This window comes from Diabrotica virgifera, chromosome 1 (assembly GCF_917563875.1).
Source record: "Diabrotica virgifera virgifera chromosome 1, PGI_DIABVI_V3a".
Classification (NCBI taxonomy): Eukaryota; Metazoa; Arthropoda; class Insecta; order Coleoptera; family Chrysomelidae; genus Diabrotica; species Diabrotica virgifera.
In genome coordinates, this window is record NC_065443.1 from 212,125,526 (window position 1) to 212,149,760 (window position 24,235).

A 24,235-nucleotide genomic window follows, 5' to 3' on the forward strand; every position below is an offset into this window, starting at 1 on the left:
TGCAACATGTAACTATGCCCAAGCCATCTAGAAGAACGTATACCATTTTTACAGTATGACCAACAAACATCCTCGATCTCCCTCCAATCATACATTCCTACAATGAACATATACCATTCTTACGCTGTGGCCAAACCAGCAAACATCTCACGTACAAGTCTTTTCTACGGAAAGTTGGGTAGTATCATGAAAATCACCAAACAAAAAAAAATGGTATTGCGATTCGCATACTGTATTTTATCTACGGCAAGGAGGGTAATATTATGTAGGTTGGTATTTTACTTTTATAGTTAAATAATCGTCTATTCAATATATAGGAGACTACATTTGCCATCTAGTTTTTATGTTTATTATTAGCTCTAATCCTTCCGTAAACGGAACATAATGATGTATACAACGTTTATATGATATATAAACCTTCGGTGTAGAATACTATGACGTTCCCCCACTCATGGAAAATTCACAAATACACGATAGAATACTATGACGTTCCCCCACTCCTTCAAAATTCACAGATACATGATAGAATGAATAAAGCAAAAATCAGTATCATTCAATCATTCGATGAAGCAAGATGGAAAAAATTGAGTTGTTCAGAGGTCCGAACGCAGTCAGAAAAATTAAGCAGTTAAATGTAGATGATATACTTATTGATCAATGGATGACAAACACAAAAGTTACCTGCTACATCCTTTATGTCAGCGGAGTACCAGCATCATTTGTACTCTTATCGAAACGTGACTTTGATCCACTTGGACAACATGATGTACCAAGAGTATTAGAATACGTATACACTTTACCTAATCATCGGAGAAGAGGATATGCATGCAAACTTATACATCACATAAAGAAAAATAATGAATTCACTGCGTTCTGCTCCAACGAAGAATCTGAACGGCTTTTTTTAAAAAGCAAATGTATTAATCACGGCTTAATGAATTATAATGTAATGTTTAGATATCCATAATAAATTTATATAAAATATATCTTGTATTATTTCTTACACGTTTAATGTACTTGTAAATAATAGATGGTGTAGCTTACAATGACAATACATAAAGATGCATGAAACTGTCATGGTTATCAATCCTATTTGATATCGCCCAATAGAAATATGGGGTATAATAAAATGAATGAAGAGATAAAGAAATGATAAAAATAAAACTTTTTTCATTTATCCACTCACTTATGCGGTTAAAAAAACCTTAAAAAGGAAAAGGTATCTGCTGTTGCCATGCAACGCAGCAGTAGCACACATAGTAAAAACACATCCATCCTTGTTTGCATACAACAATACACTGATCCATAATATAAGAATCAATTTATAAATAATCACATAAAGCATATGATAGAGTGCCAAAGAGGCCTTATACATAACATGTTGTTAAAACAGACATCATAACAGAGATTTGGTTCTTGAAGAAGCGAACCATCAGCCAATATCTTTTCCTGACTAGTTTCCAAATCATAGAATATAAAAAGAAAATCCTTAGATAGAGGAGTACCGGAATCGGACTGCATATAGCAGAGATGATTGTTGGGGCATTTCTTTTTACAAGTTTTACAAAAGACCTCACCACAGACATGACTTTTGGCGTAGATCTTGTAACAGGTCTTACACCTTTTGATTTTATCGCATACCGAACCAACATGAGCATTGAAACATGCCTTACCGTAGAAGTTTCGACCACATTGATCGCAGGGTATTTTCACGCAATCTTTGGAACAAGCTGGTGAACGACGACAAGCAAAACATGTACCACCACATCTGTGGTCGTTTTTGTTGTTAAACGGCTGGTGGCACTCCTCACAATAATAAATACAACAAAAAGCAGCTGTCAAAGAAGTGATCACGTTAAAGTGTCCTTCATGATACAAAAGATTTAACGCTGGACCATTAGTGTTACCACAGAACATAACGTCACGACCCTTGCTACCATAACTATACACCACAATTTTGTAATCTGTGAGGTGTCCCTGAAACTGTTGTAGCTCGGGTATTCCTGCCCTCCGACAGGAATTGTTACATTAGCGGCTTCAATCAGTTGATGGGCTCTTTGTCCTTGTATTTTTCCAATATCTTGACTTACCTTCTTCCATTCTTGGTCCTTATCTACGTGAGCTTTTGCAACCACAAGAGCACGAGGTAAACAAAGATTATCCTTGTTTTTAATAACAACAGTTCCTCGCCTTTTCGAACACTCCTCGTTAAAGGAGTTATAAGCTCTTCCTCTCGGACCACCTTTTCCCGCGGGCAGTTTTACCGTCGTAATACCCAAACAAAATGTCTCGGTATTGAGGCCGATGCTATTACTCTGATATATGGAACTAATCTTATCCCATATATCATCAACGGTCACTTCACAGGCAGGCTTGAACCTCATCCAACCCTGACCTCTGGCAAAGTCTTTCGAGCAAAAAGTGAAACCGACCTGATCGGTTGGTTCCAAACCTTCTGTTCCCTTAAGTACAATCCCCTCGATGGCCTTTTTTACCCATCCCACAGGTTCCTCACTCTGCGGCACATCCCTGATTTTAAATTCCAGAGTTCGTCCCTGGAGGCCAAATTTACGAATTTTCTTAAATGTATCTTTAGTGACTAAGAATTTGTTCATGTTTTCGTTATTAAAGGATGAAAAATTATTTAAAAAAAAAATACTGACCAAATCAAACAACACTAAGTAATAAAATAATAATAAATATTCAAAACCTAGAATGCAAAAATTTAGAACCCAAACTCGAAAATATGTATACAATTTTCAAAAATTAAAAATTTTCAAAGTTTACCACTCACCAGAGCACACATCTGAACACTAGGAATATCTGAAACAGAATGAAGAACATACCTTAATGCCGGGTATTAAATATATGTTAGTCGGCCGGAAAACTGAACGGTATGATATTACACTCAAAAGGCCCCTGAAGTGTGTGAATTTGTGCTTGTTCTTCCATAAGAATCAATGTAAAAGTGCTACATTTAACACATTTATTGAACTTGGTTACATTTTTCCCTACTTATGCTACGAGAGATACATGAAAGTATCAGTACTACCAACATAATACCGATACAGCAAGTACTATAAACACTGTCTACCAACTTATATTAAATTTTATATGGAAACACTTAAAAATCTTGATTATTCCCCACCACTTTCATTACTAACTGCAGTACCTCAGAATTACAGAGGGGGGTACCTCAGACGTACAGACGTCATCAGAGACATGCTAACATATAACTACACAGGGTACCTGAAACATTCAGATGCCATCAGAGACAAGCTAACAGAGACTAGCACAGGGTAGCAGACGTCATCAGAGACACGCTAACAGATGACTACACAGGGTACCTGAAACATTCAGATGCCATCAGAGACAAGCTAACAGAGGCTAGCACAGGGTAGCAGACGTCATCAGAGACACGCTAACAGATGACTACACAGGGTACCTGAAACATTCAGAAGCCATCAGAGACGCGCTAACAGAGGCTAGCACAGGGTAACAGACGCTATCAGAGACACTTAGCACAGGGTAGCAGACGTCATCAGAGACACGCTAACAGAGGGTAACAGAAGGTAGCAGAGACATACAGACGTCATCAGAGACGTGCTAACAGAGGGTAACAGAAGGTAGCAGAGACATACAGACGTCATCAGAGACACGCTAACAGAGGATAACAGAAGGTAGCAGAGACATACAGACGTCATCAGAGACGCGCTAACAGAGGGTAACAGAAGGTAGCAGAGACATACAGACGTCATCAGAGACGCGCTAACAGAAGGCATAAACGACCACAGAGGGGTATCAGAGACATACAGACGTCATCACAGACACGCTTATAGAAGGCACAGACGACCACAGAGACGTACAGACGTCATCAGAGACACGCTAACAGAAGACACATATGACTACACAGGGTACCTGAAACATTCAGATGCCATCAGAGACACGCTAACAAATGACTACACAGGGTACCTGAGACATTCAGATGCCATCAGAGACACGCTAACATATAACTACTCAGGGTACCTAAGACCTCATCAGAGACATGCTAACAGAAGGTTACAGAGGTATAAATACAAGCAGTTACAAATCGAGAAGTCATTTGTTAACATGTCTTCAAATAGAGCGGTTCAAGTAAACAAACTTGCGGCAATAGTGAGAGAAAAGTACAAAGCTCTTAGAAGAATGCAAGCAGATGAAAAAGAACTTCTACAGTCAACGTTTAAACCAATAACTACTCCTCTTAAAGAAATAACCAATTATATGAATAAAAATGTTCCTAAACCAGATCTCAACGAAGATGACTCACAAACTAATCAACCATCACAGACCAGTGACGACGAACCTCTACATATACAAACATCGTATAACCCTTATTTAGAAACATATACGCAAGATTTAGGGAATACTGACCAGATCTTTGGCCCCACGTTTAACTGGGAGACGGGTGAATGGGAGTTTGGAAATCACACCATTCAGTTCGGTAAAGATAGCATTAAAATGGATTCACACATTTTTAAAGCTACACCCGGCCTGTACGAACTGATTTTCTCGAAGGAACCTACACAATATACTCTAGCCGATCAAAAAATTTACAAAACTCTTCTAGACGAATCCGGAGTGCATAAAGATGACCGTGGACGTCTACGTCACCAATCTCGCACAACAAAATACGAAAAAATTATTAAGCCAATGTATCTAGGAAAAAGAAGAACACAGGTCTTACATGGCACCGCAAAAAATGTCGAACCCGACGCAGAAAATACATCAGACATACAACAACAGGGTAAAAGAAGACATATATCACAGAAGGAACAAGATGCAAAGAACATGCAGATACAAGGTTCAAAGATGCGTCACCAATCTCACACAACAAAATATGAAAAAAATATTAAGCCAATGTATCTAGGAAAAAGAAGAAGAAGAACACAGGTCTTACATGGCACCGCAAAAAATGTCGAACCCGACGCAAAAAATACATCAGACATACAACAACAGTGTAAAAGAAGATATATATCACAGAAGGGACAAGATGCAAAGGACATGCAGATAAAAGGTTCAAAGATACGTCACCAATCTCACACAACAAAATATGAAAAAAATATTAAGCCAATGTATCTAGGAAAAAGAAGAAGAAGAACACAGGTCTTACATGGCACCGCAAAAAATGTCGAACCCGACGCAAAAAATACATCAGACATACAACAACAGTGTAAAAGAAGATATATATCACAGAAGGGACAAGATGCAAAGGACATGCAGATAAAAGGTTCAAAGATAAACCGTGATGATGTTCCCTCCAGACCTCTTGAAACACGGGATCGTGATATAGCAAATAAGCAGGTACTTAACGAACTGCAAGAAATATGGTTTCAGTATAACAAATATGGTGATCCGAACATGCTTGTGAAAGGGCTTAAAATTCTTTCAAAAGCCGATGCTTTAACCGGAAAAGAAGCAGCTGAAATTATAGAAGAACTGAAGTACCTAGATATTATTGACTAATAACAGACACATACTTCAAGAAAACAAGAAATTTTAGAACAATCAAGAAAAACTTCAGAATTTAAGTTCATCTTAATAACAGATAACATATCCGACCTTCAAGAATGAATATACTAAAGTTCTGTGTTTTATACGTATTAATTTTTAACAAATAAAATATTATAGATTTTATTTAGCGTACCTTTTATTATATACATACCAGTTCATCGATTGCACACGTCACTACCTTTAAAAGGAGCGATGACATCACCTATCCTAACTGGCTTTAACAGCCTAAACTATAAAAAAAATATTAGAAGTCACAGGTGTTCATAGAGGATATTTGAGACATCAAGCATTCCCGGATAAATTTAATAAGATCATAAAACCTTTGTTTAAAAATAACTCAAACATGCGTCGAAGCCCCTGTGAAAATGTTCGGAAAACTAAGAAAAAACATAGTAAGAGTGATGAACGCTCTGACCGACAATTTAAACAGCGCACAAGCATAGATTACAAGACATCATCGTTTAACCATTATGCCGTTGGACCTATAAATAAAAATGTTAAAATAAATCGACTAGGGCATTTAGTTTTTAATTAAAAACTGTAATAATGTACTAGTATAAAGTAAAAATAATAAAATGACTCATATTGTTTCTTATTTACTAACCCAATGCAGTACAAAGATTGTCAATATATTTTTAAAAATAAAAATAAGTTGGGTCGTACATAAAATAGAAAATGCAACACGATTATTATCACACTGTTAAAAATAAATACCAGCTACGCTTGGTCGTATATAAAATATAAATGACAGCTACGCTTGATCGTATATTGCTGAAAAGCAAAAGTACGGTAGAATGCGGCATAAAAAGATACTGAAATAAATCATAAAATTGTTCAGAAATATACGGACAGGTGTTGCATCATACATGCCTGAAAAAACATGAAATAAAACATATTTATAAATCAAATTAGAAAATAAGAACTAAACGGTAAAATACTATTATCCTAATGCAGATAACAAGAAAAATGTGCTAAAAGAAGACGGAGTACCGCGCTAAATTTATCATAAAAAGTTACTATTCTTGAGTGTCCGGGAGTCGGCATACCACCGATTCGGGACCACATGGCGATTTTGGTGCATGAAAGTGGCCCCCGTATCGGCATACCGATTCTGGCTCATGATGAGCTGGAATCGGCCTACCGCTTCTGGCTCATGATGAGCTGGAATCTGGTGCATGAAAGTGACCACGTATCGGCATACCGATTCTGCGCCACATGGCGATTCTGGTGCATGAAAGTGGTCACGTATCGGCATACCGATTCTGGGCCATATGCGGATTCTAGACCATGAAAGTATTAGAACTAAATAGTAAAATATGATTATCTTAATGTAAAAACCTACCTCATTTATTTATGTAATAAGGAAATATTAAAAGATGAAAAAAGTATAGTAGAAATGAGTCATAAACAGCTATTATTATTTTAGGGATAAAACGTAAAATCAGTTAAAAATATCAGCGACAGATACATCCTATGATATATAAAAACAAGTAATAAAATTACTTATAATAAATCACATTGAATATAAGAATAAAATCACCTATAGTACACACATTTTATTTTAAGAGAAGTATATATAGATACAAGAATCATAAATACTTAGAAGACCTGCAAACAAGTTGGGAAGAGAGAATTAAAACCAGTATTACCCATAGATAAAAAGAAACACATGTACATCAGAATTATTTAACAAAATAGCAAACCAATAAATTCACAAAAAACCATATGTAAAATAAACAACAAAATCGCTTACCTTAATTGAATATCTTTCACTGAACACTGCAACTATACTGTAGAAACTGTCAGATGTCGACTATGGTATATGCTCGTCTGTTTCAGCATTTATAGGCGAAATTCACGCAGCATGAACGTGATCAAATGTTTGAATGTGTTTTTACAAAAACAAGACCTTGTGGTTTTAAAAATATACGATAACATTTACACAAATAACAACTGTGGGTACGTATTATCAACCAACTCCATCCGGACTTTTAGCATTGTGGTTTGTCATATCTTTAACGGATTCCTGTTGTTGCAAAAATAACGTCTACATTCTTTCTTATCAACCATACGCATCCGGCATGTTAACAAACAACTTAAAATATTTTTGTAAATATTTCAAATTATTCGATTTTTCGTAATTTTGTACAAATATTTGTATCTTTGGAACGGATAATCAGAAATCAATGTATGACCCATCAAATTAAAGGATTTTGAATGACGAATTACGTTGTGATGTCTGTTTTAACACAATGTTCTGTATAAGGCCTTTTTTGGTACCATATAAGTACATTTTGTGTCAATATAGTACATTGAGAATTTGTAGTTTTTTGTTGTTTTCAGCCATAAATAATGACCGTAACACACTTGGTCAGTGATTTTCTTAATATGTATGAAAAGACCTTTCTAATGATATATTGCACGGAGCACTTGGTGCAAAATTGAGCTACTTAGGATTTGCTAGAGATCGAACTGCGATAAGAGATTTTTCTATGCTAATGGCTTTGTTTTAACGTCAATAACAATAAATAAGCATTTACAGTTCAACCAAGTTATCACTTAGGCCGTTATGGCAATGTACCATGTATCTTTGGAACGGATAATCAGAAATCAATATATGACCCATCAAATTAAAGTATTTTGAATGACGAATTACGTTGTGATGTCTGTTTTAACACAATGTTCTGTATAAGGCCTTTTTTGGTACCATATAAGTACATTTTGTGTCAATATAGTACATTGAGAATTTGTAGTTTTTTGTTGTTTTCAGCCATAAATAATGACCGTAACACACTTGGTCAGTGATTTTCTTAATATGTATGAAAAGACCTTTCTAATGATATATTGCACGGAGCACTTGGTGCAAAATTGAGCTACTTAGGATTTGCTAGAGATCGAACTGCGATAAGAGATTTTTCTATGCTAATGGCTTTGTTTTAACGTCAATAACAATAAATAAGCATTTACAGTTCAACCAAGTTATCACTTAGGCCGTTATGGCAATGTACCATGTATCTTTGGAACGGATAATCAGAAATCACTGTGTGACCCATCAAATTAAAGGATTTTGAATGATGAATTACGTTGTGATGTCTGTTTTAACACCATGTCATGTATAACGCCTTTTTGACACATTATCGTTTATTATTAGCATTGTATGGTGAATCTCATCGTATGACACCTCAAATTACAGGATTTTGAACGACAAATTACGTTGTGATGTCGGTTTTAACAACATGTCACATATAACGCCTTTTTGACCCTCTATCTTATATTATTCGCATTATATGTCAAATCTTATCATGTAGCACCTCAAATTACAGGATTTAGAATGTCAAATTACGTTATGATGTTTGTTTTAACAACATGTCCCGTATAACGCCTTTTTGACCCTCTATCTTATATTATTCGCATTATATGTCAAATCTTATCATGTAGCACCTCAAATTACAGGATTTAGAATGTCAAATTACGTTATGATGTTTGTTTTAACAACATGTCCCGTATAACGCCTTTTTGACCCTCTATCTTATATTATTCGCATTATATGTCAAATCTTATCATGTAGCACCTCAAATTACAGGATTTAGAATGTCAAATTACGTTATGATGTTTGTTTTAACAACATGTCACGTATAACGCCTTTTTGGCGTTATATCTTATATTATTTGCCTGATATGTTGAATCTTATCATGTAGCACCTCAAATTACAGGATTTTGAATGACAAATTACGTTAAGATGTCTGTTTTAACACCATGTTATGTATAAGGCCTCTTTGGCCCTCTATCTTATATTATTTGCCTGATATGTCGAATCTTATCATGTAGCACCTCAAATTACAGGATTTTGAATGACAAATTACGTTATGATTTAACATGATAACTGTTTTAACAACATGTTATGTATAAGGCCTCTTTGGCACTCTATCATATGCTTTATGTGATTATTTATAAATTGATTCTTATATTATGGATCAGTGTATTGTTGTATGCAAACAAGGATGGATGTGTTTTTACTATGTGTGCTACTGCTGCGTTGCATGGCAACAGCAGATACCTTTTCCTTTTTAAGGTTTTTTTAACCGCATAAGTGAGTGGATAAATGAAAAAAGTTTTATTTTTATCATTTCTTTATCTCTTCATTCATTTTATTATACCCCATATTTCTATTGGGCGATATCAAATAGGATTGATAACCATGACAGTTTCATGCATCTTTATGTATTGTCATTGTAAGCTACACCATCTATTATTTACAAGTACATTAAACGTGTAAGAAATAATACAAGATATATTTTATATAAATTTATTATGGATATCTAAACATTACATTATAATTCATTAAGCCGTGATTAATACATTTGCTTTTTAAAAAAAGCCGTTCAGATTCTTCGTTGGAGCAGAACGCAGTGAATTCATTATTTTTCTTTATGTGATGTATAAGTTTGCATGCATATCCTCTTCTCCGATGATTAGGTAAAGTGTATACGTATTCTAATACTCTTGGTACATCATGTTGTCCAAGTGGATCAAAGTCACGTTTCGATAAGAGTACAAATGATGCTGGTACTCCGCTGACATAAAGGATGTAGCAGGTAACTTTTGTGTTTGTCATCCATTGATCAATAAGTATATCATCTACATTTAACTGCTTAATTTTTCTGACTGCGTTCGGACCTCTGAACAACTCAATTTTTTCCATCTTGCTTCATCGAATGATTGAATGATACTGATTTTTGCTTTATTCATTCTATCATGTATCTGTGAATTTTGAAGGAGTGGGGGAACGTCATAGTATTCTATCGTGTATTTGTGAATTTTCCATGAGTGGGGGAACGTCATAGTATTCTACACCGAAGGTTTATATATCATATAAATGTTGTATACATTATTATGTTCCGTTTACGGAAGGATTGGAGCTAATAATAAACATAAAAACTAGATGGCAAATGTAGTCTCCTATATATTGAATAGACGATTATTTAACTATAAAAGTAAAATACCAACCTACATAATATTACCCTCCTTGCCGTAGATAAAATACAGTATGTGAATCGCAATACCATTTTTTTTTGTTTGGTGATTTTCATGATACTACCCAACTTTCCGTAGAAAAGACTTGTACGTGAGATGTTTGCTGGTTTGGCCACAGCGTAAGAATGGTATATGTTCATTGTAGGAATGTATGATTGGAGGGAGATCGAGGATGTTTGTTGGTCATACTGTAAAAATGGTATACGTTCTTCTAGATGGCTTGGGCATAGTTACATGTTGCAGCCGACAGGTGGCATGATTAGGCGAAGAACTGTAATAGACGTGGAATCCCCATTAAGTTGACAGGTCAAAATATCTCCAATAGCAACAAATATATCACCGTTTTGGCAGTGTTGCCATGTTTCTCCTTCCCTTCGATGTCTGTTGCGTTAAAATTAATAGCAACGAAGATATAGTGTCGTTTTGGCATTGCTGACATCTTTGTTTTTATGTTACCATATTCAATACCCCCTCTTTTTTCCAACGAGACCATATTCACACGAATTGGACCAATAGACACGAAGATATGATATAGTGCCGTTTTGTCATTGCTGACATCTTTGTTTATATGGTAACATATTCCTTCCGCTTTCCAACAATATATAATCAGTCAGGTCGGAGACATGCTACAATGCTCTTTTGCTAATGTCTTTGTGATTGCTGCTCTTTTGCTAATGTCTTACATGTAATAAACGAACCAATAACAGCGCAGATGGCAGATAGGTGCTAGATGGATTGGGTAGACCGATGGATAAGTGTCTTATTTGGCTTTCTGACTACATCCGTGTTATAAGAAGAGACAGGCTAGATGAGACCTTTGTGACGTTCTCATTGTTCGGTAAGTGCTCATCTCATTGGTCCTTGGTCGATGGGCGGGACTAAGTTCTCATTGGTCGAGGGGCAGGACTAAGTTCTCATTGGTCGGTGGCTTTGTTTCCTTTGGTAGGTGGGCGTGGCTTTATTTCCATTGGTCGGTGGGCGTGGCTTTGAGGTGGGCGATCATTGGTCGGTGGGCGTGGCTTTGTGGTGGGCGGGGCTTACAGTGCTATTGAGATACGAAATTTTCCCACGACCAACCGACCCATACTCTGCTAATCGAACACATTATTGTTAGTTGCCCACTCTATCATCTGGAACGACTTCAAAGTGATTTACCAAGTGATCTGAAAAGTGCTCTGAACTATAGTAAATGTGATAAAGTGACTAAGTTTCTAAAACTAACTAAATTGTACAATCTAATATAAAAATAAGCTTAAGTTCTCAATTGTAATTAGTTGTTATAAGCAAACATCTGATTTTATGTACAACTCTTCCCCGCCAATAACCTTTCATGGTTGACGCGGTTTACTTAATAAAAAAAAAAAATAAAATAAAATACAGGAAGTTAAGTAATAAATGAATAAAAGTTAATTTTAGCAATATAGATTTGGTTTTTATGGTAATAGGGATCTACATTTTATGTTTGTATTTGACAAAACAATTGTATATTTTTTTTAGTCGATATATTATAGTAATCTATACAATATACAATAAAAACCTTTGTATGTCATCTATTACTTGTGACCATATTGTAAACTGGCCTCAAAATCCAAGGCTATTTACATTTTTCGAAAAGCAACCTACACTACAAATTTTATTTAACTAACTCTGGACTTTGTGACCAGTTTACAATATCTGGTCACAAGTAATAGATGACTTACAATGGTTATTGTATTGCATAGATTTATAGTTATATTTTAATGCAATGTTGTTTTTCTTTTTATATTTTTTATTACTAATATAATAAATAATTATATATTGTTCCACTGTTTTATTATTTAATTTACAGACACGAATTACAAGGTTTTAAAAAAAAGTTAAGCCATATGCAATTTAAGGTAGTAGATGGGCTATGTATGTTCTGGCGCAACCCCTAAGAACGCACCCCTTAAATAGCAACCCCCGGTCGTAAATGCCAAACGGCTTAACGTAGGATGACGTGTGACGTATCGTTGGAAAGGGGATGAAAAAGGGGGTTGAACGCAGTATGTGGCGTGCGCATCGGAATATGCCAAAAGGGCATTACGTCATATCTTCTTTTCTATTGGTCCGATTTTGACGTAAGAGGGCTCGTCGGAACGGGGAGGGGGTAACGAATAAGTTGAGACAAAAAACAAAGATGGCGACAGTGCCAAAAGGGCATTACAGCATATCTTTGTTGCTATTGGTCCGATTTTGACGTATGGGGTGTCAAATAAAAGCGGTGGTGACACAGAAGCCAACTGTCAATTCTTCTTCTTCTTTTCGTTTGTCAATTCTTCTTTTCCGTATAGTGCCTAACAGAACGTGACATTCGACATCTTTGTTGTCATTGGTCCGATTTTGACGTATGGGGTGTCAAATGAAAGCGGCGGAGACACAGAAGCCAACTGTCAATTCTTCTTCTTCTTTTCGTTTGTCAATTCTTCTTCTTTTCCGTATAGTGCCTAACAGAACGTGACATTCGACATCTTTGCTATTGGTCCGATTTTGACGTATGGGGTGTCAAATGAAAGCGGTGGCAACACAGAAGCCAACTGTCAATTCTTCTTCTTCTTTTCGTTTGTCAATTCTTCTTCTTTTCCGTATAGTGCCTAACAGAACGTGACATTCGACATCTTTGTTGTCATTGGTCCGATTTTGACGTATGGGGTGTCAAATAAAAGCGGTGGTGACACAGAAGCCAACTGTCAATTCTTCTTCTTCTTTTCGTTTGTCAATTCTTCTTTTCCGTATAGTGCCTAACAGAACGTGACATTCGACATCTTTGTTGTCATTGGTCCGATTTTGACGTATGGGGTGTCAAATGAAAGCGGCGGAGACACAGAAGCCAACTGTCAATTCTTCTTCTGTCAACGTTCAATATTAACTGTCAATTCTTCTTCTTTTCCGTATAGTGCCTAACAGAACGTGACATTTGACGTATGACGTGACATTTGGCGTAGGACGTGACATGAACGACGTGACATTTGTCGCAGAACGTGACATTTGACGTAGGACGTGAATGACGTTACATTAGATGCAGAACGTGAATGACGTGACATTAGACGTAGATATGTGACATTTGACGTAAGACGTGAATGACGTGAAATTCGACGCAGAACGTGAATGACGTGACGTGAATGACATGACATTTGACGTAGGACGTGAATGACGTGACGTGAATGACGTGAAATTCGACGCAGAACGTGACATTTGACGTAGGACGTGAATGACGTTACATTAGACGCAGAACGTGAATGACGTGACGTAGATATGTGACATTTGACGTAGGACGTGAATGACGTGAAATTCGACGCAGAACGTGAATGACGTGACATTTGACGTAGGACGTAAATGACGTGACGTGAATGACGTGAAATTCGACGCAGAACGTGACATTTGAACGTGAATGACGTGACATTCGACTTGCTATCCTCTGCTACCGTCTGCTAATCTCTATTACCTTCTGCTTCACTCTGCTGACCCCTTATACCGCTCTGTGATCGTCTGTGCCTTCTGTTAGCGTGTCTCTGATGACGTCTGTGACCCTCTGCTACCCTCTGTTACCCTCTGCTACCCTCTGTTACCCTCTGCTACCCTCTGCTGTTACATTAAAAGCGGTTTAGAATATGACGTCTGTACGTCTCAGGTACCGTCTGTGTCTTCTCTTAGCGTGTCTCTGATGACGTCTGTACCCCTCTGTGATCGTCTGTGCCTTCTGTCAGCGTGACTCTGATGACGTCTGTACCCCTCTGTGATCGTCTGTGCTTTCTGTCAGCGTGTCTCTGATGACGTCTGTACCCCTCTGTGCCTTCTGTTAGCGTGTCTCTGATGACGTCTGTATGTCTCTGGTACCCTACATACATTTTTTAGAAAATGCTGACAATTACACGCAAAGAGTGGGGGATTGAAAAAGTATAAATTCTCTCAGCAACCATCCGTCACATTCAGTTTGAGTTTCTCCAACCGACTTGTGCATTCAGTTGCAACAGCAGTAATATGGCTTCTCAAGATAGCGGATACGAAAGTGAAGAGACAATTATCTACGACGCTGAATTAGATCGAGTACTGGAAAAATATGAAGAAGCTGCCAAAGATGAGCCATATTATCTATTGGAAACTACCTATCCAATAGGATGTTTTCACATAAAAATTGGTCTCTCCAGCTCGACAGTTTTCTCCATCCATTATTCTGTACCAACATGGTAAATGTACAAGAATCAGTTTAAACACATTCGAGTGGACTACCCTAACTGAGATGTTTATACAAATTATGGAAGAATTTTTCATACCACCTTTGCCGACCTATGCCGATGAGTATGATCCAATCGAATTTGAGTGTGGTGATTTCTGCAAACTAAGACAATTGGTAATGGAAAATGTAAAGTTCCTGACTATCGAGAAACATGGAATCGAATATTATTTATGTGAAGATGATGTAAGCCAGATCCTGAGAGCAAACATTGATTTAGTGTCTCAACGAGTGTCGTTATTGGATAATTTACAGTTTTTTTCGTATTATAGAAATGTTGTACGTTTTATTCAAAACAATTGTAAAGCTAGTACTAGTTTATATGGTCCGCTTGAACTTTTAACTGCGTTTTGTGAAATTTCTCCAGATACTTTGCTAAGTCAAGCTTTAAATGAATATGTATGGTATTATAAAATTAAAGTTGTAAATGATTTGGATAATTGTGAATAAATAATATTAATAAGTATGATGTCTTTTATTTTTATCTAACATAAACGAACAAAAATCAAGATTAGACAAGTTTATTAATAAAAAATTACATTATACAATGGATAATATATTTTTTTTATATACAATTTACAAAAACTTAGCGATAAGTGACCTTTTCTTTTTTCTGTTTTAAGTAGCCATTAAGCATTTTCATAATAACAAAAAAAAATTACGAAATATTAGAATGCCCCCACGGAAGCGTATTAAATGATTTTGGTATTAAGTACCGCTTGTCGTCATAAGGACTTAGAGCCGTTTTGGACTGTTCGATGCTAAATACTGAATGTTGATACGACCGAATACATCTTTGGCTTGCGTTTTGAATTTTGAATTCTTTAAGACATTTTTCATAGTCTTCGTACGTAATTTTATTTCGAACGACATTATATTTCACTCCTTTTGCCTTTTTTGTTATTCCCAAATTGCTTACGTCGCTTTCAATTCTCTCTTTGTTTAGTTGTTTTCGTTCCAGGCGCTGTCTTTCTTTTTCCCTCTCCACGTCTGTTATTTGCATTTTAAATGTGTACATTTTTGATCTTAGCCCAATAAAATGTGTAATTATTTTCCCATTTGCCTCATCCTTCATTAATCCAGGGATTTTTTTATTTAATCATTCTATGTCAAATGGGTTATTTTCAGCGTAGTCGGAGGTATCGAATTTGCTTGGATGTGCTTTTAAAACCTCTCTATATGCATCTGAACATTGCAATTCATAAATAAAGCTGTCTGTGTCCATGTACAGCAATGAACAGTTTCCTCCCATCGTTGGAAGCATAAAGTTATAATGAAAATCGTACATACATAATTTTGATATATCGAGGATTGCTGCGCCTATATACAGGGGTTTATTAAAGCATACTTCTGATTTTTTCAGTTCGATAGCCACCAAATTCTCATGAAAGATCGTTCGACTATGAAATCGACTACTTGCAATCAAATTTTTGGCGCCGTACCTTCCATGCCATTTTTTACATAATTTTACGATACGATGACGTCTTATGTTGACATTGTCTTACCGAACACAGCATTATTCATTAATTTAAAGAGATTTTTTTCGAAGCTACTTGTGGCTGCTGTTCGTAAGTTGGTATTTAATTCAATATATGGTCGCAGCCACGCAGATTGATTAAATTTCAACACTCTGTGTATCTTTGTTAAAATTAACCCGTTCGCTAATGCCTGTTTAAGATTTCTATAATGAATAATATATTTTGTTTTGTGATATAAGGTCGGTATTAACTTTGGCAATTTTGAACCGGGCGGAATGCGGTGTTCGGCAGCAAATGGAAAATCTTTGTGTTTATCATGCAATTCGCGTGGATACTCCAAGTCAACTTGGAAAAAATAGCCCTCTTTCGCATCATTCGGTATTGACATAATATCAATATGGCCTTCGGGAAGATTAGTGGATTTTGATGCAACACCAAATTTGATGTCATCTTCAATCCATTTGAATCCTCCTATTGGTAAAGCCTCACTCATGGCCCAGCCATACAGATTATTCACGTCTAAATACATGATGTATTTAGAGGGCCGTGTGGGGTCATACGTCGACATGTATTTGTTGTTGGCCTCTGAATATCTGTTGCTGCAAACAGATATTCCACCTCTTATGGCTTTTTCCATGAACAAAATCATATCCACATATTTTATCAATTCTAATTTACATTTTGTGTATCCCAGCATACAATCCCACGTGTATCCTGGCATGGTATAATACCAAGCAGGATCTAGTTTATACGTGTCTCGACATTTTTGTCGAAACTGCTCAAACACATCAGCCAGCAGCAGAATATCTGTTTTCAAATACAAATCGCTGTATTCACCCAAATTTTTACAATTAAATTTATTCCAAACATTCTGCGCATGAGCATACTTCTCTTCACTAATATATTCATTATTTAGCTTATTATAAAAATGTCTAATGTTGGGTAAAGAAGTTTCATCTAATTTTTCCACGCTATCGATATAATCGTAACAAAATACTCCTTTACAAGTTAACAAATTGAATGTATCATCATCTAAATGACTAAATTCTCGTTTTAAAATTTTCTTTTCCGATGTGTCTAAAATTGATGCTAATTCGTCAAGTGAAGCTCCCATAAATCTTAGTGAATCAATAAATCGTAATTTAATTTGATGTTCGTCAGAGTGTAATGTAAATGAAATATATTTTTCTTTATTAATTGGAAGTAAGCTCAAGTGCCCATGTTTGCATAAATCAATAATCATAAAATGCGAATCGTAACCACTAAAATTGTGAAAAACCACGGGAACAACAAAAAGTTCAAAAAGTTTTTTTAAAGTTCAAATTACATGCTTGGTGTGCAAATCCACGTACCTGTCCAGTAAAATGGTCGTGGTCTACAACAATTGTATCTGTAGCCAAAAAGCGTTTCTCACAAATATGACACACCGTTGCTCCCTTTGTGTTAGGCTTTTCGGCTATAGGTATAATTGTTTTCAACTTGGAATTTACAAATTTGGAAATTTCAGCCATTTCTTTTGCAAACCACTACATGCAATTTTCACCTCTATAGCTCTTAAAATAAGATAAACTCTCATCGTAAGCACATTTAAAATAATAACCTGCACTAAAAGGTACATATTTCTGATATTTTGCTGTTTTACTCAATTTGACATTGGAATCCGTAAAATTGTGTAATTGGCATTCAAAATCGGCATAAACTATAAACGGAGTTGTTTGTTTGTACGTAAAATTTCGAAAAGCCACATGATCATATTTAGGAACAGTCATTTTGCATTTATTCATATCCAAACACATTTCTTCATGTTCTGCTAGTTTGCTTTCACTGCTAAAATAGTTTAAACAACGATCGCAAATATGTGTTTTCCGCGTGTTCTTGTTCAATTGCGACTTTACTAATTTCCCTAAATCTTTAATCCAACAATAATGAAGACGTATTTCCGTCTGATCGTCATCTTCTGGAGGAGCATCGTAATCATTTAATTTTGGAAAATATTTATCTTGCACAAGAAGCAAATTAACATGCTTTTCCAACTTTGCTGGTGTCAGTCTGGCAGGTACTACTTCGTAAAATTGTTTGTCCTTAACTATGTTTAATTCTAATACGAAAACATTGACTGATATGCCGTTTAATTTTTCGAATTTTGAAATTTGATTTAATGGCATTGGGCTTTCTAATTTGTCCGTTTGCAAAATAGTAGAATAATGTGGATATTTGGATACTCTTTGAGCATCTTTGTTAGCAGGATACAAAGCACTAACTATTGACCAATAAAAGCATGCTTGATCAAAATTACGAACATTGATACAAGCCTTTTTATTACTAATCTCTTTTGGCAAGTCAATGAAGGACGAGCCGTTTCCTATGTCCACTCTATTAATATTAACCTCTAATGAAATTACTTTAGACAGCGCGGCTCCTGAATCTTTTTCTGCAAATTCGGATAGCTTTGTATAAATTTTATCTTTAACATTTTCACGAAACCAAAGATGTAAATCGGTCGATGTATCTATAATAGCATTTTTCGTATTAAAATATTTTAAATCTAAACTTTCACTATCACTTGATTTTTTAATGAACTCCCCGCAAAATGCAGTATTGACTTTAAGTATTCTATGTGTTTTCAAAATAATGTTAATTTTGTTGCTAAAAACAGTATAAGCATCCTCTAAAAATTGGCCAATGTCCTTATGAGTTAAATTTACTATTATGTATGTATACACCGTTCTTAGGCGTCAACGCCCTTCGGTAGGGATCTATGGAGGAGTATCACCAAGCCGGAAGCCCTTATCCCTTCCCGTACCGCTCCTCCATAGGTCGATCAGACGCCAGTTTATTCCAGACCAAGCCGTAGACTCTATTGAGTTTTATACTACGGCGTTGGCCTTTTATAAATTTCATGACCTAGCTGAGGCTCGAACCAGCGACCGCAAATCGCAAATCCACTAAACTTGTCGATCGACTGAGCCCCAGCTAACTGGACCGTCAAGACCGACTATTACACCGGTTTTAATTCGACTGGCAAAACACGACACAACATTTTCCCATTTAACCCTATTGCGTAATTTTGAACTAAGCCCCATCCCAACATGTTTATTATTGAAATTTAAAATAATTTGTCTAAAATGATTAAAATGACCTATGCTAGTTTGCAATTTTCTAACTGTTCCAATGGGCAGCTTATTGTTTTTAATTACTTTATTGCATCTCCAAATTTGACTATTTAAACGTCTTGTCCAAACTTTACGGTCCCTATCAGTGAATTTGTCAAAAATTATTTTACGAAGCTTTTTAATAATGTGAAGCAAATCATCAGACTGTTTAATCACTTGTTTATGTTGCATGGCTACTCAAATACAAAAGATACAAGAAAGAACAAGATCACTTACCCTTTTTTCCTTTATTCTAATAACTAGTTGTCTATTATCTCAAATTTGGCTGCTGGGTGGTGGTATCCAGTATCGATCAGTCCTCGAAATATAATGGAATACTTCTTAGTTGCAAAATCAGAGATGAATGGAGTATATACGTTTGTGACTCTATTTGGCAGGAACACAACGTTCTCCTCCAGTTCCAGCAAAACTACTTGGCCAAATTTATTTTTCACCAGCTTGGCGTCTATTACTTTTTGTGGCTCGTTTATTGGTAGTTCGTTTAATTTAATTATTGGTTTACGGTCTGCAACCAAAGAAACGGCATTTATTTTTGTTAAATCCATCTAAAACAATAAGAAACAATTGCTAGAAAACATGCACAAATCTTACTATTTTTCTATAAGTAATAGTTTAGAGAAAACAAAATCCACAGAAGTACGTAACAAAAACAGAGACATTAAAAAACAAAAATCGATAATTTACATTCACAAAATAATGTGATCGTGTAAAAATAAGAAATTGTGAATTGTGAAGACCGACAAAGAATTGGGAACATAAGTATATAGAAGGCCGGCAAAAGAAAATTGGGGAGAGAGAAATAGAAATAGACCACAATTATTAAAGCAGAGTAGACGTAATTTTTTTTGCACGTAATTATTTTAAACATAGATAAAAGAACCACAAGTAAATAATACTAACACAAGAACTTACTTAAAAAAATATTTAAAACATGACACACAAGTACACACTACATACACATAAAAAATATTTAATATGAACAACAAAAAATAGCTTACCTTGATTCAATATTTATCACTGCGAACTAACTAGCGACACGTTCAGAAACTGTGGTTCGGACACAATTGGTGTACTTTAAGCCTGTCGGAAACTCAATGAACTGGCTATCCCCCGATTTCTATTTATATAGTAGGTTAATCTGATGACGCATTAAAATTTACATGTATGTACTTGCAGGATTCTTTGAAACGGCATGTGCATATTATTGCTAGAGTTTGCGGTTTTGATTTCCGTTATTAACGCGTATTGTGGAATGTGCTGTGTCATAATAATGAAATCGTATATTAAAAAATATAATTGATGCTTTTTTGCGGTCATTGCCATATTATACATTCTTACTTATTTTGCAATATTAGATGACATGTGAATATTATTTCTAGAAGTTGCAGTTTGTTTTAACGAGTCGTGTAAAATTTGCAAGGTGTTTCTGACGATGTTGCAAAAAATATAATCGTTGCTTTTTTGCGGTCATTGCCCCACATTATTTCTATTGCAATATAATGTTACAGGTGTAATATGATATTGCTTCCGCTGACACATTCGTTTTGTGTGACTAATGAAATTCTATTTAATACTTAGTATCAGATGTGAATTTTATGAATAATAAACTCGTATTTAATTTCTTCTTCTTCTTTGTGTCAAGCCATCTGTCAATTTTTCTTTTCGGTGTGTCAATTCTTCTTCTGTTTTCAGGTTTGTCAATTCTTCATTGTGCTGTGCCATTGTTACTTCTTCTTCTTCTTTTCGTTTGTCAATTCTTCTTCTTCTTTTCGTTTGTCTTGTTGCTATCAATTCTTCTTCCTCTTCTTCATTTCGGTTTGTCAATTCTACTTTGTGTCGAGCCATCGTCACTTCTTCTTTTCATTTGTCACGTCACCTTCTTCTTCTTCTTCTTCTTTTACGCAGCCGTCAATTCTTCTTCTTCTTTTCGATTTGTTAATTATTCGTCATTTTGTTAAGCCATTGTCACTTCTTCCTTTAGTTGTCATGTTGCTGTCAATTCTTCTTCTTTTCGTTTGTCATGTCAACTTCTTCTTTTCAGTTTGCTACTTCTTTTTTTGCGTCGAGTCGTCCTCTTCTTCTTTTAGTTTGTAATGATGCTGTCAATTCTTCTTCTTTATTTCGTTTGTCACGTCAACTTCTTCTTCTTCTTTGCGGTCTGTCACCGACGAATCTTCTTCTTTTTCGGAGCCTTCACAATCAGATCGATAGCAACGAAGATATGCTGTAATGCCGTTTTGGAAATTCCGCCATCAGAGGTCAGCAGAGTGTAGCAGAGCGAAGCAGAGGATAGCAAGTCGAATGTCCCGTAAACGTCAAGTCCTGTACCACATAAATGTCACGTTCTGCGTCGAATTTCACGTCATTCACGTCCTACGTCAAATGTCACATATCTACGTCACGTCATTCACGTCCTACGTCGAATGACACATATCTACGTCAAATGTCACGTTCTGCGTCGAATTTCACGTCATTCACGTCACGTCATTCACGTCCTACGTCAAATGTCATGTCATTCACGTCACGTCATTCACGTTCTGCGTCGAATTTCACGTCATTCACGTCTTACGTCAAATGTCACATATCTACGTCTAATGTCACGTCATTCACGTTCTGCATCTAATGTAACGTCATTCACGTCCTACGTCAAATGTCACGTTCTGCGACAAATGTCACGTCGTTCATGTCACGTCCTACGCCAAATGTCACGTCATACGTCAAATGTCACGTTCTGTTAGGCACTATACGGAAAAGAAGAAGAATTGACAGTTAATATTGAACGTTGACAGAAGAAGAATTGACAGTTGGCTTCTGTGTCTCCGCCGCTTTCATTTGACACCCCATACGTCAAAATCGGACCAATGACAACAAAGATGTCGAATGTCACGTTCTGTTAGGCACTATACGGAAAAGAAGAATTGACAAACGAAAAGAAGAAGAAGAATTGACAGTTGGCTTCTGTGTCACCACCGCTTTTATTTGACACCCCATACGTCAAAATCGGACCAATGACAACAAAGATGTCGAATGTCACGTTCTGTTAGGCACTATACGGAAAAGAAGAAGAATTGACAAACGAAAAGAAGAAGAAGAATTGACAGTTGGCTTCTGTGTTGCCACCGCTTTCATTTGACACCCCATACGTCAAAATCGGACCAATAGCAAAGATGTCGAATGTCACGTTCTGTTAGGCACTATACGGAAAAGAAGAAGAATTGACAAACGAAAAGAAGAAGAAGAATTGACAGTTGGCTTCTGTGTCTCCGCCGCTTTCATTTGACACCCCATACGTCAAAATCGGACCAATGACAACAAAGATGTCGAATGTCACGTTCTGTTAGGCACTATACGGAAAAGAAGAATTGACAAACGAAAAGAAGAAGAAGAATTGACAGTTGGCTTCTGTGTTACCACCGCTTTTATTTGACACCCCATACGTCAAAATCGGACCAATAGCAACAAAGATATGCTGTAATGCCCTTTTGGCACTGCCGCCATCTTTGTTTTTTGTCTCAACTTATTCGTTACCCCCTCCCCGTTCCGACGAACCCTCTTACGTCAAAATCGGACCAATAGAAAAGAAGATATGACGTAATGCCCTTTTGGCATATTCCGATGCGCACGCCACATACTGCGTTCAACCCCCTTTTTCATCCCCTTTCCAACGATACGTCACACGTCATCCTACGTTAAGCCGTTTGGCATTTACGACCGGGGGTTGCTATTTAAGGGGTGCGTTCTTAGGGGTTGCGCCAGAACATACATAGCCCATCTACTTAAGGTATGTCTTAAAAGGCGATAACTCATATATTATTTGTTATCTTAAGTGCACACTTGGTCGCACGCTTTACAAGTGACCTAAACCAGTATATTTATAGGTATTCTACAGCGTCAAATCTGAATGAAGTCACAGCACTGACCTATCAATGACCAATTTTTAACCCCAGACATTTCCGTCTGTGCCGTGAAATAGACGTCATTATCACTTACTACGCCGTCAGAAGATGACGGATTAATAACGTCAGTTGGTGACGTTACTGGGCTGTGACTTTTTCACGTAATAAAGACGTCATAATTACGTCAGTTGCTGACGTCAGTCTAGTCATCAGATGACGTACTTGTGACGTAATTTTGACGTCATCTGGTTAGCTGGGTATGCTCTATTTATATATAACTGTCACTATTTTCTGCGATAACTCGGAAAATATCGATGGCACAAAAAAATTTTAAAAATAGAAATGATAGAAAATTACATTTCCAACAATTTTGGTTGTTATACTTTTTGCCGAAAAGTTGAAAATGGCGGAGATATTGAGCAAAAACGGTTCTCGTTTAAAATCAAGATGGCGGCTAACGCAATGGCGGAATTTAGACGAGACTTTAAATTTACACTACTATTGACCCCCTTTAAAGAATAAAAAAAAATTTGGGGCAGCTCCTAATGCAAGGTTAGGCCTGTTATTCGTCTAACCCGACTGGACTAGTTGTAATATTTAGTTTCTGCACAAACGCCTCGTGAGTTTTTAAAGAAATTCGGTGTCTTTACACTTTAAAAATCGATACAAATTTAAAATATCGCAGAGGTAAGTAAAATCATGTTACTTGTGTATAAAACTTGTAAAAATACATACCTTTACTATTAGTAATACTGGACCGAACTATACACAATGTTACTCTTACCGGCCGGCGGGCTTGGCGATTATGTCAATCGGTGTCAACGCACGTGACTAAATTGGCGTTTATAA

At 36.2% G+C, this 24,235-nt stretch overlaps 2 protein-coding genes across 3 annotated transcripts in view; one reads left to right on the forward strand and one right to left on the reverse strand.

Annotated features, from left to right (window-relative positions):
* The window catches only part of LOC114346273 (acetylcholine receptor subunit alpha-like), a 1,182,789-nt gene that overhangs the window by 766,703 nt on the left and 391,851 nt on the right, over positions 1–24,235 (reverse strand). The window lies entirely within an intron of this gene.
* Positions 4,054–6,025, forward strand: LOC126882149 (uncharacterized). Its single transcript, XM_050646988.1, has 2 exons — positions 4,054–4,843; positions 5,057–6,025. Exons 1-2 carry the CDS (start codon positions 4,111–4,113, stop codon positions 5,503–5,505), a joined length of 1,182 nt encoding a protein of 393 aa, XP_050502945.1. The 5' UTR covers positions 4,054–4,110; the 3' UTR covers positions 5,506–6,025.

Bases quoted from the DNA above. Each gene is read 5' to 3' on its own strand.
- LOC126882149 (XM_050646988.1), top strand. From the start codon at position 4,111: ATGTCTTCAAATAGAGCGGTTCAAGTAAACAAACTTGCGGCAATAGTG. The intron at 4,844-5,056 runs GTTCAAAGATGC...TGCAGATAAAAG, and splicing joins AAAGAACATGCAGATACAAG to GTTCAAAGATACGTCACCAA.